Below are 14,866 nucleotides of genomic sequence, written 5' to 3'. Positions count from 1 at the left end.
GTCAGTAGCCCCAAGTCGGCCGACCTGAGGGACCTGGAGTTAGAGAGGTGGGTTAGAAGATTTTTGATGTAGGGGGGGGAATGTCCATTTAGGGCTTTATATGTGAATAGGAGGAGCTTGAAGTTGATTCTGTACCGTACAGGGAGCCAGTGGAGAGAGGCCAGAATCGGGGTGATGTGGTCCCTTTTACGGGTACCCGTCAGGAGTCTCGCTGCGGCGTTTTGGACCAGTTGCAGGCGGGACAGGGAAGATTGGCTGATCCCAGTGTATAGGGAGTTCCAGTAGTCTAGGTGGGAGGAAATGAAAGCGTGAATGATTTTTTCTGTGTCGTCGAATTGGAGGAAAGGTTTGATTTTAGCTATGGTTCGAAGTTGGAAGAAGCTGGCTTTTACCACAGCGTTGACTTGCTTGTCAAATTTTAATGCAGAGTCAAATATCATGCCGAGGTTTTTGACATGCGGTTTGACTAGGCAGGATAGGCTTCCAAGACTGCCTGTTATCGATTTGATGGAGTCGGGGGGGCCGAATAGGATGACCTCAGACTTGCTCTCATTTAATTGGAGGAAGTTCTGTGCCATCCAACATTTTATGTCCTCAAGGCAGTGTAAGAGGCTGTTTAAATTTGACTGGTTGTTGGGTTTCAGGGGGAGGTAAAGCTGAGTGTCATTGGCATAGCAGTGGAAAGAAATGCCGTGCCTTTGAATGATTTGGCCAAGGGGGAGCATGTAAAGAGAGAAGAGAATGGGGCCTAGGATGGAGCCTTGTGGAACTCCGCAGGAGAGGCTAGCTGGAGCAGAGGAATAACTGCCTATGTTGATGGCGAAACTCCTATCTTTGAGGTACGAAGCGAACCAGCTCAGGGCAGTGCCATCAATGCCAACCGCGTACCGGAGACGGTCAATAAGGATGGTGTGGTCCACTGTATCGAACGCTGCGCTGAGGTCGAGAAGGAGCAGGATTGCACAGTCGCCGGTGTCGATGGCGAGAAGCAGGTCGTTGTGTACCTTCAACAAGGCAGACTCTGTGCTGTGGTGGGCTCTGAAACCTGACTGGAAACTTTCCAGGATGGTGTTTTGGGAACATTGGGAACATTTTTCCTTCATCTAGCTTGTCCAGTCCTTTCATAATTTTATACGTCTCTATAAGATCACCCCTCATTCTCCTTTACTCCATCGCATAGAGTCCCAGCCTCCGGTAGAGTTGCTGCCTGACCTAGCGCTAGAGTCCTGGGTTCGATCCCGACTACGGGCGCTGTCTGTACGGAGTTTGTACGTTCTCCCCGTGACCTGCGTTTGTTTTCCCCGAGATCTTCGGTTTCCTCCCACGCTCCAAAGACGTGCAGGTTTGTAGGTGAATTGGCTTGGTAAAAATTGTGCTTAACGTTTGTAGGAAAGTGTTAGTGTGCGGGAATCGCTGGTCGGTGCAGAATCGGTGGGCCGAAGGTCCTGTTTCCGCATTGTATCTCTAAACTAAACTAAACGAAATAATTAAGTAAACTTAGAACTTTTAAAGTTTTGTACAGCTATCCAACTATGAAAGCTATTCAGTTTGAAGGCAGTTTGTGTTGGGCAATAAAATGCTGGCCTTGTCAGCAACGCCTCATTAACTACATTTAAAAAAGATTAGGCAATAATCCCAAAGATAGACACAAAATGCTGGAGTAACTCAGCGGGCGAGGCAGCACCTCTGGAGAGAAGGAATGGGTGACGTTTCGGGTCGGAACCCTTCTGCAGACTCAAGGACTGTGTCTGAAGAAGGGTTCCGACCCAAAACGTCACCCATTCCTTCTCTCCGGAGATGCTGCCTGTCCCGCTGAGTTACTCCAGCTTTTTGTGTCTATCCTCGGTTTAAAGCAGCATCCGCAGTTATAGACAATAGACAATAGGTGCAGGAGTAGGCCATTCAGCCCTTCGAGCCAGCACCGCCATTCAATGCGATCATGGCTGATCACTCTCAATCAATACCCCGTTCCTGCCTTCTCCCCATACCCCCTCACTCCGCTATCCTTAAGAGCTCTATCCAGCTCTCTCTTGAAAGCATCCAACGAACTGGCCTCCACTGCCTTCTGAGGCAGAGAATTCCACACCTTCACCACTCTCTGACTGAAAAAGTTCTTCCTCATCTCCGTTCTAAATGGCCTACATCTTATTCTTAAACTGTGGCCTCTTGTTCTGGACTCCCCCAACATTGGGAACATGTTTCCTGCCTCAAATGTGTCCAATCCCCTAATTATCTTATATGTTTCAATAAGATCCCCCCTCATCCTTCTATATTCCAGTGTATACAAGCCTAATTGCTCCAGCCTTTCAACATACGACAGTCCCGCCATTCCGGGAATTAACCTAGTGAACCTACGCTGCACGCCCTCAATAGCAAAAATATCCTTCCTCAAATTTGGAGACCAAAACTGCACACAGTACTCCAGGTGCGGTCTCACTAGGGCCCTGTACAACTGCAGAAGGACCTCTTTGCTCCTATACTCAACAGTTCCTTCATACACGTCCGCAGTTCCTTCCTCAGCAATGGCCCCATCTGATGGAGCACCCCACCCCCCCCCTCCTTCCTCAACGGCATGAGGCAAACAACCCTCACCTCATTCACGTTGATGCCATTTTGCCTCATGTATTCTCTGTCATTCACATGGCCTCCTTCCATGAACTCCATGGCCAGGACTCGGCTGGTCGACAGGTCCCAGTGAATTTTAGGCACCTACGGGGTGAAAACACAAGACAAGCGAGAGGCCGTTGTCACTGGTGCTACAACCAACGTTAATAATCTTAGTTTCACGCAGGCCCTGACCCAGAATGACATCATGGTTAAGGGTTGCTCAGTGACAGAGATCCGGGCTTGATCCTGTCTGTACACAGTTTGCACATTCTCTCTGTGACCATGTGTGTTGTCTCCGGGTGCTCTGGTTTCCTCCACATGCAATGTTTGTAGGGTAGTTGCCTCCTGTAAATTGGCCCTAATGCAGGATAGAACTGGTGTATTGCTGGCCGGCACAGACTCAATGGGCCGAAGGGCCTGTTTCCATGCTGTATCTCGAAGCTAAACTGGCTGGAGCTGACCATATGAATATATCTCTCCTGCACCATGACAGTTAAGTGCAGATGGATGGTAGATATGTCCGACTAGTGGGGTACCGCAAGGCTCGGTGATGGGACCGCAGCTATTTACAATATACATTAATGACTCGGATGAAGGGATTAAAAGTACCATTAGCAAATTTGCAGATGATACAAAGCTGGGTGGTAGTGTGAACTGTGAGGAAGATGCTATGAGGTTGCAGGGTGACTTGGACAGGTTGTGTGAGTGGGCGGATGCATGGCAGATGCAGTTTAATGTGGATAAGTGTGAGGTTATCCACTTTGGTGGTAAGAACAGGAAGGCAGATTATTATCTGAATGGTGGCAAGTTAGGAAAAGGGGACGTTCAACGAGATCTGGGTGTCCTCGTGCATCAGTCACTGAAAGCAAGCATGCAGGTACAGCAGGCAGTGAAGAAAGCCAATGGAATGTTGGCCTTCATAACAAGAGGAGTTGAGTATAGGACCAACGAGGTCCTTCTGCAGTTGTACAGGGCCCTAGTGAGACTGCACCTGGAGTACTGTGTGCAGGTTTGGTCTCCAAATTTGAGGAAGGATATTCTTGCTATTGAGGGCGTGCAGCGTAGGTTCACTAGGTTAATTCCCGGAATGGCGGGACTGTCATATGTTGAAAGACTGGAGCGACGAGGCTTGTATACACTGGAATTTAGAAGGATGAGAGGGGATCTTATCAAAACATATAAGATTATTATGGGGTTGGACACGTTAGAGGCAGGAAACATGTTCCCAATGTTGGGGGAGTCCAGAACCAGGGGCCACAGTTTAAGAATAAGGGGTAGGCCATTTAGAACGGAGATGAGGAAAAACTTTTTCAGTCAGAGAGTTGTGAATCTGTGGAATTCTCTGCCTCAGAAGGCAGTGGAGGCCAATTCTCTGAATGCATTCAAGAGAGAGCTGGATAGAGCTCCTAAGGATAGCGGAGTCAGGGGGTATGGGGAGAAGGCAGGAACGGGGTACTGGTTGAGAATGATCAGCCATGATCACATTGAATGGCGGTGCTGGCTCGAAGGGCCAAATAGCCTCCTCCTGCACCTATTGTCTACTGTCTATTGTCTGTGGACCAAAGGGCCTGTTCCTGTGCTGTACAGTTTTTTTGTCCTCTGCAGTTGGAAAGTCTGAGGGATCTGACCTGGTCCTGGATGAGGGGGGAGGGGATCTCATTGAAACTTACTGAACAGTGGAAGCCCTGGATAGAATGAACGTGGAGAGAATGTTTCCACCAGTGGGAGAGTCCAGGACTAGAGGTCACAGCCTCAGAGTAAAAGGACGTACCTTTAGAAAGGAGATGGGGAGGAATTTCTTTAGTCAGAGGGTGGCGAATCTGTGGAATTCATTGCCACAGAAGGCTGTGGAAGCCATCAATAGATATTTTTAAGGCGGATCTTGACAGATTCTTGATTAGTACGGGTGTCAGGGGTTATGGGGAGAATGAGTTTGAGAGGGAATGATAGATCAGCCATGATTGAATGGTGGAGCAGACTTGATGGGCCGAATGGCTTAATTCTGCTCTGAGAACTTATTAACTTGTGAAAAGGGAACGGCTGAGGTGTGGCACCTTGGTCGGCCTGGGCAGGTGGGGCCAAAGGGCTTGTTTCCGTGCTGGTCGGATTCGATGACTCTAAAAATCTCAAATAAATGTTGTACCTTAAGAAAGTGGAAGTGTTTGAACATCTCAGCCACCACCTCCGTGTTGTGTCCTTCCTTCAGGAAGTCCAGCTCCAGTGGCACGTTCTTCTTCGTTTCATCAACCAGCCAGGCAAAGCTGAAGTCAGGGAACAGCCAGGACACGCCGTGGACCAGGACCTGTCAACAACAGGCGGCATTACAGGCGGAGTCAGGTCTGGACTCTCCACAGCAACATGGAACCTGATGACAACCCTCTACTCCCCCCCCCCCCCACCGACAGTCCATCCAGTACTCCAGGACCGACCTCAACGGTGGAATAGGCGGAGGAGGATGACGGCTGACTTTAGTGGAGCGGTCACAACGGCTGGGAAGGCGGATGAAGCCTGCTGCAGAGTGCGGCACGGTGGCGCAGCGGTAGAGTTGCTGCCTTACAGCGAATGCAGCGCCGGAGACTCAGGTTCGATCCTGACTATGGGAGCCGTCTATACGGAGTTTGCACGTTCTCCCCGTGACCTGCGTGGGTTTTCTCCGAGATCTTCGGTTTCCTCCCACACTCCAAAGACGTACAGGTATGTAGGTTAATTGACTGGGTAAAAAATGTAAAAATTGTCCCCAGTGTGTGTAGGATAGTGTTAATGTGCGGGGATCGCTGGGCGGCGCGGACCCGGTGGGCCGAAGGGCCTGTTTCCGCGCTGTATCTCTAAATCTAAAAATCTAAAAAAAAGGGTCCCCGGTCGTTTTGGGCTCCATGCCACTGGATCCTGACCCAGATCTGTCAAGGACCGTGTGATGGCTGTCTGTGCACCAGTCTCCCCACCTTAAACAAAGTCACGCATAAAGGGAGGACAGTGGTACTCACTTCAAGTGACCGTCGATGTTGATGACCCCTGATGACACCACTCCAGAACAAGGGGTCACAGTTTAAGGATAAGGGGGAAGTCTTTTAGGACCGAGATGAGAACGTTTTTTTTCACACAGAGAGTGGTGAATCTGTGGAATTCTCTGCCACAGAAGGTAGTTGAGGCCAGTTCATTGGCTATATTTAAGAGGGAGTTCGATGTGGCTGTTGTGGCTAAAGGGATCAGGGGGTATGGAGAGAAGGCAGGTACGGGATACTGAGCTGGATGGTCAACCATGATCATATTAAATGGCGGTGCAGACTCGAAGGGCCGAATGGCCTACTCCTGCACCTATTTTCTATGTTTCTATGTTTCTATGTTTCCCCTTTACCAATTTATGGCACATTTATTCATTTTTTCAAGGAAGTTTTGAATTTTATGAGCAAGATCCCAGGATTGATTGGGTTAACATACAGTGTGATTCGGGATTAACCTGTACACACTGCAGTTTAGAGTGGAATTCTCTGCCACAGAATGCAGTGGAGGCCAATTCACTGGATGTTTTCAAGAGAGAATTAGATTTAGTTCTTGTGGCTCACGGAATCAAGGGATAGGGGGAAAAAACAGGTACTGATTTTGGAGGATCAACCATGGTCATATTTTAATTAATTTTATTTAAATTTTAACAAAACAAATACATGTATGAACTCATAGTACGCGATGGTTCAATTATACATTTTAAATTCGATTATACTTGTATTGTTCTGTATTATCTCCCCACCCACAACCCCCTTCCCCCCACCCCCAGTTAGAAAAAAGAGGAAAAAGGAGGAGATGAAAGATTTTTTTTTTTAAATAAAAATTTTTAAAAAAGGAAAGAAAGAAAGAAAGAAGAAAACCTGGAGACAAGAAGGAAACACTTCCGGCTAATTTCTTATTAAATTCTTTTTAGGGGTATCAAAACAATCCTGAAATTAAATATTTCCAATTCTTAATCCTAGTTTCATGGTCATATTGAATGGCGGCGCTGGCTCGAAGGGCCGAATGGCCTACTCCTGCACCTATTTTCTATGTTTTTAGAAAGATGATGGGGGGAACCTCAATTGCAGCATACTGAATAGTGAAAGGTCTGGATAGAGTGGATGTGGAGAGAATTCATTGCCACCGAAGGCTGTGGAGGCCAAGTCAATGGATATTTTTACAGTGGAGATTGACAAATTCTTGATTAGTACGGGTGTCAGGGGTTATGGGGAGAAGGCAGGTGAATGGGGTTGGGAGGGAGAGATAGATCAGCCATAGTTGAATGGTGGAGTGGACTTGATGGGGCGAATGGCCTAATTGTGCTCCTATAACCTATGAACCTACGAGGAAAGGTTTAGAAGGTCATGGGCCAAATGCGGGCAAATGGGACTAGCGTTAATGGGACACCTTGGTCGACATGGGACAAGTTGGACTGAAGGGCCTGTCTCCGTGCAGTATGACCCTTGGACTCTGAGACACCTTCCCTTTCCTTTGAATACAGAGAGCATGGCCAGTCTCTTCTCCTTAAATAACACCGTTCAGTCCACAACCCTCACTGTCATTCTGAACTTCACTGCCGCAAAGAATCTTCATTTCAGTGAGATTCTGAGAAGAAGAAAGGGCTTTAGTTCACCCTTTCACAATGCCTCCATCCACAGAAAGGGCCTTAGTTCACCCTTTCACAATGCCGCCATCCACAGAAAGGGCCTTAGTTCACCCTTTCACAATGCCGCCATCCACAGAAAGGGCCTTAGTTCACCCTTTCACAGTGCCTCCATCCACAGAAAGGGCCTTAGTTCACCCTTTCACAGTGCCTCCATCCACAGAAAGGGCCTTAGTTCACCCTTTCACAGTGCCTCCATCCACAGAAAGGGCCTTAGTTCACCCTTTCACAGTGCCTCCATCCACAGAAAGGGCCTTAGTTCACCCTTTCACAATGCCGCCATCCACAGAAAGATTTGGTAAAGGACATTAAGATCAGTTAATGCAGCAGCAGGAAACCTCTGAGGAATAATGTTCAACAATGTTCAGCAGAGCGCATTTATTTTTGCTGTTGCTTAAATTGCATTTTCAGACGTATTTATTGATTTACATGATATGCTGACAAGATGCAGAGCAGAGAGCGAATTCCTGACACAATTGGGATACGTTGCGATGGCGTGCAAAGTAATTTGAGACTGATTTCCAAACACACAGATCCAGTGGTCACTTTATTTCCCTCAATATCACGGGTCTGTTACTAACCACACACGTTATTCCATTGAAGCTTAATGTGCATTTGAGAAGCGGCCAAACATCATCTGACTTGGCACTTTCCAGCCTTCCAGACTCAACAATGGACTCAACAGGTTCCAGTTCGTTCGCTCTCCTGAAGAGTGAAAGGCCTGGATAGAGTTGACGTGACGTTTCCGCTAGTGGGAGAGCCCAGGATCAGAGGTCACAGCCTCAGAACAAAAGGACGTTCCTTTAGGAAGGAGATGAGGAGGAATTTCTTTAGTCAAAGGGTGGGTGAATTTGTGCAACTCATTGCCACAGAGGGCAGTGGAGGCCAGGTCAATAGATATTTTTAAGGCGGAGATAGATAGATTCTTGATTAATATAGGTGTCAGGGGTTATGGGGAGAAGGCAGGAGAATGGGGTTGATGAGGAAAAATAGATCAGCCATGATTGAATGGCGGAGTAGACTTGATGGGCCAAATGAAATAATTCTGCTCCTATAACATATGAACATCCCCTTATCTGACACCGTTTTTCTTTCTTTACCCCTCTAGCCTTTGTCACTTACTCCCCTTAGCTGCCCTTACAAGCATCCGCCTAACACTTCAGTCTGAAGAAGGGTCTCGACCCGAAACGTCACCCATTCCTTCTCTCCCGAGATGCTGCCTGACCCGTTGAGTTGCTCCAGCAATTTGTGCCTACCTTCCACCTAACACTTGCCAGGCCTTGTCCTGCCCCGCCTCTCTTTTCCAGCTTCCCCCCTCCCAATCAGTCTGTCGTACGTGGCACCAACCCCTTCCCTCCCCCCCCCCTCCACCCCCCCCCCCCCTTCCAATCCAACACAACCCACCCATCCAATCATTTCCCAAAGATAGACACAAAAAGCTGGAGTAACTCAGCGGGTCAGGCAGTATCTCTGGAGAGAAGGAATGGGTGACGTTTCGGATCGAGACCCTTCTTCAGTCTCAATCTTTTCCCATGTCTAAAGTCCTCCAATCCAGGCAGCATCCAAGTGAAGCTTCTCCGCTCTCTCTCTCTCTGGCAAGCACATCCTTCCTACATCCTCCTACATTTCTCATCCACGTCATTGATCTATATCACGAACAACAAGGATCCCAGCACTGTTCCCTGCAGTACACTTCTCGTCACAGATCAGAAAAGCATCCTTCCACCACTGCCCTCTGCCTCCTATCACCATGCCAATTTTGGATCCAGCTAGACACAAAATGCTGGATCATCTCGGCAGAACGGGCAACATCTCTGGAGAGAAGGAATGGTTTCGGGTCGAGACCCTTCCTCAGACTGAAGAAGGGTCTCGACCCGAAACGTCACCCATTCCTTCTCTCCGGAGATGCTGCCTGTCCCGCTGAGTTACTCCAGCGTTTTGTGTCTACCATTAATTGGACCTGATTGGACTTCTGTCTTCGTCTATCTTCGGTGTAAGCCAGCACCTGCAGTTGCTTCCTACACATGTCTATCTTTGGATCCAGTTAGTCAGCTCGCCTTGTATCGCGTGTGCGTTAATCTTCTGCTTCCGCCAGCCTCATCAAATATTAACGATTAAATGAATATTAAATTATTAAAGTTCATGCAGACAAGATAGTGCCCACCCCGGGCGACACTTTGTGTGCTAGTCACAGAAGTGGATCTGCAATCTCGCGTCACAATCGTCACACTCAGTCTGAAGAAGGGACTCGACCCGAAACGTCACCCATTCCTTCTCTCCTGAGATGCTGCCTGACCTGCTGAGTTACTCCAGCATTTTGTGAAATAAATACCTTCGATTTGTACCAGCATCTGCAGTTATTTTCTTACACCGACAGATTCACATTATTCCCTTTCTCGTGTACTTATCCACAGTATAATGAGGTTATCCGCTTTAGTGGCAAGAACAGGAAAGCAGACTATTATCTGAATGGTGGCCGATTAGGAAAAGGGGAGATGCAATGAGACCTGGGTGTCGTGGTACACCAGTCATTGAAAATAGGCATGCAGGTGCAGCAGGCAGTGAAGAAAGCGAATGGTATGTTGGCATTCATAGCGAGGGGATTTGAGTATAAGAGCAGGGAGGTTCTGCTGCAGTTGTACAGGGCATTGGTGAGACCACACCTGGAGTATTGCGTACAGTTTTGGTCTCCTAATCTGAGGAAAGACATTCTTGCCATAGAGGGAGTACAGAGAAGGTTCACCAGATTGATTCCTGGGATGGCAGGACTTTCATATGAAGAAAGACTGGATAGACTCGGCTTGTACTCGCTGGAATTTAGAAGATTGAGGGGGGATCTTATAGAAACTTACAAAATTCTTAAGGGGTTGGACAGGCTAGATGCAGGAAGATTGTTCCCGATGTTGGGGAAGTCCAGAACAAGGGGTCACAGTTTAAGGATAAGGGGGAAGTCTTTTAGGACCGAGATGAGAACGTTTTTTTTCACACAGAGAGTGGTGAATCTGTGGAATTCTCTGCCACAGAAGGTAGTTGAGGCCAGTTCATTGGCTATATTTAAGAGGGAGTTAGATGTGGCCCTTGTGGCTAAAGGGATCAGGGGGTATGGAGAGAAGGCAGGTACGGGATACTGAGTTGGATGATCAGCCATGATCATATTGAATGGCGGTGCAGGCTCGAAGGGCCGAATGGCCTACTCCTGCACCTATTTTCTATGTTTCTGTGTTTCTATGTACTTCATTGGAGACCTGGGACTATCCTTGATCGGACTTTACTGGCTTTACCTTGCACTAAACGTTACTCACGTTATTCCCTTTATACTGTGTCTGTACATTGTGGACGGCTCGATTGTAACCATGTTATTGTCCTTCCGCTGACAGGTTAGTATGCAACAAAAACTCTTCACTGTACCGCGGTGCACGTGACAATAAACTAAATTCAAACTGAACCTCAGTATCCACCATCTTGCCTTCATCAATGCTTGTAGTTACCTCCCTAAGGTGATCCTTTATTGCACAAATCTCTGGCTGTGGATCTTATCCGTGTCTTGATCTCTGTTGAATAACTGAAGGCAAACAATGCTTAACTAAATGTGCTATCAAAGATAAGAATTGGGAGCAATCAAATTTGCAAGTAACTCCAACAAACTACTGCTGGAGGCTAAGTGTAATTATCTATCATTGGTTGTAATGAAGAGACCAGTTCTTCTAACAAAACCATTGGCACCTAGTCAAGGCAGACGAGAGAAAAATAATGCCACAGGTTTGATCATAAGGCAATAATTATTTAATTACTGCCCTTCGATGTCAACTGATATGATTCATATTTGTTTCATTTTGATCACTGACTGCACAGTGCGTTACTCTGCACAAGTAAGTATTGCTGTTCAGACCACAGTGATAAATTGTTGCCATAGAGATTATGGAAGACTATGCCAGCACATTGATTTGGGACAATATCTATCCCTCTTAAAGGTCACGGCTTAATCAACCATTACTGGCAATTTGGAAATGCAAAAAGGCCAAGATTCACAATCCGTTTTATAGCAGCGTGTGATTGTCGACTACTTCACACAGCACTGAGCGAAGGCACTCCCGTGTGGAACAAAGAGTTGCCTGGCAATCATTTGACTCTGGCCTTCAAGGTGGCACGGGCATGCGGCACGGTGGCGCAGCGGTAGTGTTGCTGCCTTGCAGCGCCAGAGACCCGGGTTCGATCCCGACCTCTTTTTTTTTTTTTTTTTAATATATAAAAGTTTTATTCCAAAGAAAAACATACAAACATACTAAGCAAAATGTGATCAAACAAAAGCCGCCTGTATCGGCAGTTTACAAATTAAACAATTATCACATTAAAATCCCGCCATCTCTGTCAACAATACATTCAACCCCCCGCGGCGACCAGCGTTCCCGGACCAGCCTCCAGAGTCCCCGTGGACACCGCGTGTTCCCTCTCCAGGGACACGCGGGCACGGACGCAAGCCCGGAACAGAGGTGGGCAGCCGACTTCTGTGAGGCCGTCGACTGCCCGCTGCCTGGACCCGCGGATGGCCATCTTGGCCAGGCCCAGGAGCAGACCGACAGGGAGACCCCCTCCTCCCTCCTGACCCTCCCCCCTCTGTACCGGGTGCCCAAATATTAAAAGCGTAGGGCTAAAATGGAGCCAGAACTTGAGGAGCAGCCCCTTCAGATACTGGAACAGGGGCTGTAACCTCACGCACTCTGTATACAAATGGTACACGGTCTCCTCCTCACCGCAGAAGCGACAGGCGGCAGACGAGACCGTGACCTCGGGTGCTGTCTGCACGGAGTTTGTACGTTCTTCCCCGTGACCTGCGAGGGTTTTCCCCGAGTGCTCCGGTTTCCTCCCACACTCCAAAGACGTCCAGGTTTGTAGGTTAACTGGCTTTGGTAGAAATTGTAAAATTGCCCCCGGTGTGTGTAGTGGGATGGTGTTAGTACGCGGGGATCGCTGGTCGGCGCGGACTCGGTGGGCCGGCCGGTGGCCTGTTTCCACGCTGTACCATTCAACTACATTTCACCCAGTTGGGAGGTATTAAAGTTGCCTGTGCGGTGCTTAAAGAGAGGCAGCGGAGGATCTCCTGGTGTCAAAGCCAAGAGGTGATCTGATCTCAAGCCTCAACCGCAATACTGCTGTGGATAATGGAATAGAATAGAATAGAATAGAATAGAATAGAATCGCCTTTATTGTCATCCAAAGCCTTTTGGACGAAATTCCGTTACCCACAGTCCAACAATAAGAGCAATAAAAATAAGCAAGAACACACACAATCATAAAACAAAAAAAAAGAAACATCCATCACAGTGAGTCTCCTCCAGTCACCTCCTCACTGTGATGGAAGGCCAGAATCTCTTTTCTCTTCCCCTGCCGTCTTCTCCCGCGGTCAGGCTGTTGAAGTTGCCACGTTCCAGGCCGCGCCGGATGGTGAAAGGTCCGCAGCGGGCCGACCCAAGCCCCGCGATCCCATCCCCAAGTTGCCCATTGCTCTGTGATTTCCCCTCTTTCCCACCCCCCGCCCCCTTCCGTTGATGCGGCTTTTAAATAGTGACATGGATATGCAGGGGATGGATGGATACGGATCATGTGCAGCAGGCAGAGGTGGCCAGTTCAACTTGACGTCAAGCCCGAAGGGCCTGTTACTGCATGGTACTGCCCTTAGCTCTTAAGCACCTGCAGTTTTACATGGCCCAGGTGAGGCCACACCTGGAATACCACGTGTATGAAGGAACTGCAAATGCTGGCTTAAACCAAAGATAGACACAAAATGCTGGAGTAACTCAGCGGGGCGGGCAGCATCTCTGGAGAGAAGGAATGGGTGACGTTTCGGGGTCGATATCATGAGGTGGTCCAGTCGCCCTCCCTGGCTGTGCCACCTGGAACAAAGTTTCGCCGTCTCAAAATGAACATTGAGCTCGATCGTCTTTTTTGAACCAAGAGCACAGTGAAGCTTTGCAATCCTCTCCCCAGCAAGGCCACGGAGGTTCAGTTGTTGAACACATTCAGCAATATAGTTAAAACTTTAGTTCAGTTTAGTTCATTGTCACGTGTACAGTGGGCAGCTTTTGTTGCCTGCTATCCAGTCAGCCAAAAGACAATACATGATCACAATCGAGCCATTTACAGTGTGTGGATACATGAGAATGGAAAAAACGTTTAGTGCAAGGTAAAGCCAGTAACTTTCTTAATGTTGGAAAATATCAGCCATGAGTGTACTCAATGGCAGGACACGGACAATGGGCCAAAAGGTGTACTCCTACTTCTATTGCTTTTGTTCGAAACAACTAACTTATGAAGGAGTTACTCCAGCAGAGTTACTTCAGCTTTTTGTGTCTGTCTTCCAAATGATTGTCACGTGTACCAAGGCACAGTGGGCAGCTTTTGTTGCGGAAAGACAACACATGATCACAATCGCACCATTCACAGTGTGCGGATACATGATACGGGAATAATGTTTAGTCCAAGGTAAAGCCAGTAACTTTCTTAACGTTGCATATGAAGGGAAACTGATGTGGAGTTGGTGCGGGAAGAGGGAGCATATCAGCCATGAATTTCTCCCTTGTATTCGCTTGTATTCACTGGAGTTTAGAAGGATGAGAGAGGATCTTATAGAGACGTATAAAATTATAAAAGGACTGGACAAGCTAGATGCAGGAAAAATGTTCCCAATGTTGGGGGAGTCCAGAACCAGGGGCCACACAGTCTAAGAATAAAGGGGAGGCCATTTAAAACTGAGGTGAGAAGGAACCTTTCCACCCAGAGAGTTGTGAATTTGTGGAATTCCCTGCCACAGAGGGCAGTGGAGGCCAATTCACTGAATGAATTTAAAAGAGAGTTAGATAGAGCTCTAGGGGCTAGTGGAATCAAGGGATATGGGGAGAAGGCAGGCACGGATTACTGATTGTGGATGATCAGCCATGATCACAATGAATGGCGGTGCTGGCTCGAAGGGCCGAACGGCCTCCTCCTGCACCTATTTTCTATGTTTCCATGTTTCTAATTTACTCAATGGTAGAACAAGGGCGATGGGCCAAAAAGCTTCTATTTCTTTTGTTCGAAACAACTAATTTCTGAAGGGGTTACCCCAGCTGTGTTTGCCAACTTACGAGGGAGGTGCTACCTGGTTGAAATCCAGTCCTTTCCTCTCTCTGCTTCAGTGAATTACACACGGGATTTGGAGATTTTCCTTTAGAAGTGCGATCTTCAAGGGAGAAATTAAAAACCGCCACGACACTGTCTTTGAATCATGCAAGCTACGTAAACTGCCCGATTTCCCTCTGTCTCCTGCACACCCTTTTAGAAATTTAGCATTTTAAACATATGTTTTAATAATAATTCAAATTCTTGACATCCCAAGGCATTTTTTATATAAAATCCTTTTGCAACCGACGGGTTTGGGAATACTGTTTAAATGTTGAGATAAAAAAAAATGTATTCTCCATCACAAAGACACAACAGTTCCTGATGACACAGTGCAGATGCTCAAGGTGATAGATGATCACCAAATGACTGTCAAAAGACAAGCAACAGTGACTCTCGGGCCAAAAAGGGGGGGAGGGCAGGATGTGGTAACGGGTAATTGAACAGTCAATTATA

General features: G+C 47.6%; 1 protein-coding gene across 2 annotated transcripts in view; it reads right to left on the bottom strand.

Moving 5' to 3' along the window:
• adck1 (aarF domain containing kinase 1) overlaps positions 1–14,866 on the bottom strand; it is a 415,946-nt gene that overhangs the window by 174,799 nt on the left and 226,281 nt on the right. For both annotated transcript variants that reach the window (XM_078407231.1, XM_078407232.1), the window contains 2 exons: positions 4,751–4,909; positions 2,593–2,709 (listed from right to left, as the gene is read on the bottom strand). In XM_078407231.1, the coding sequence (XP_078263357.1) occupies positions 2,593–2,709; positions 4,751–4,909 (276 nt within the window). The remainder of the gene's footprint in view (positions 1–2,592; positions 2,710–4,750; positions 4,910–14,866) is intronic.

This window comes from Rhinoraja longicauda, chromosome 10 (genome assembly GCF_053455715.1).
Source record: "Rhinoraja longicauda isolate Sanriku21f chromosome 10, sRhiLon1.1, whole genome shotgun sequence".
Classification (NCBI taxonomy): Eukaryota; Metazoa; Chordata; class Chondrichthyes; order Rajiformes; family Arhynchobatidae; genus Rhinoraja; species Rhinoraja longicauda.
The sequence above is the reverse complement of the archived record's forward strand: the minus strand, read 5'-3'. Positions and strand labels throughout refer to the sequence as shown.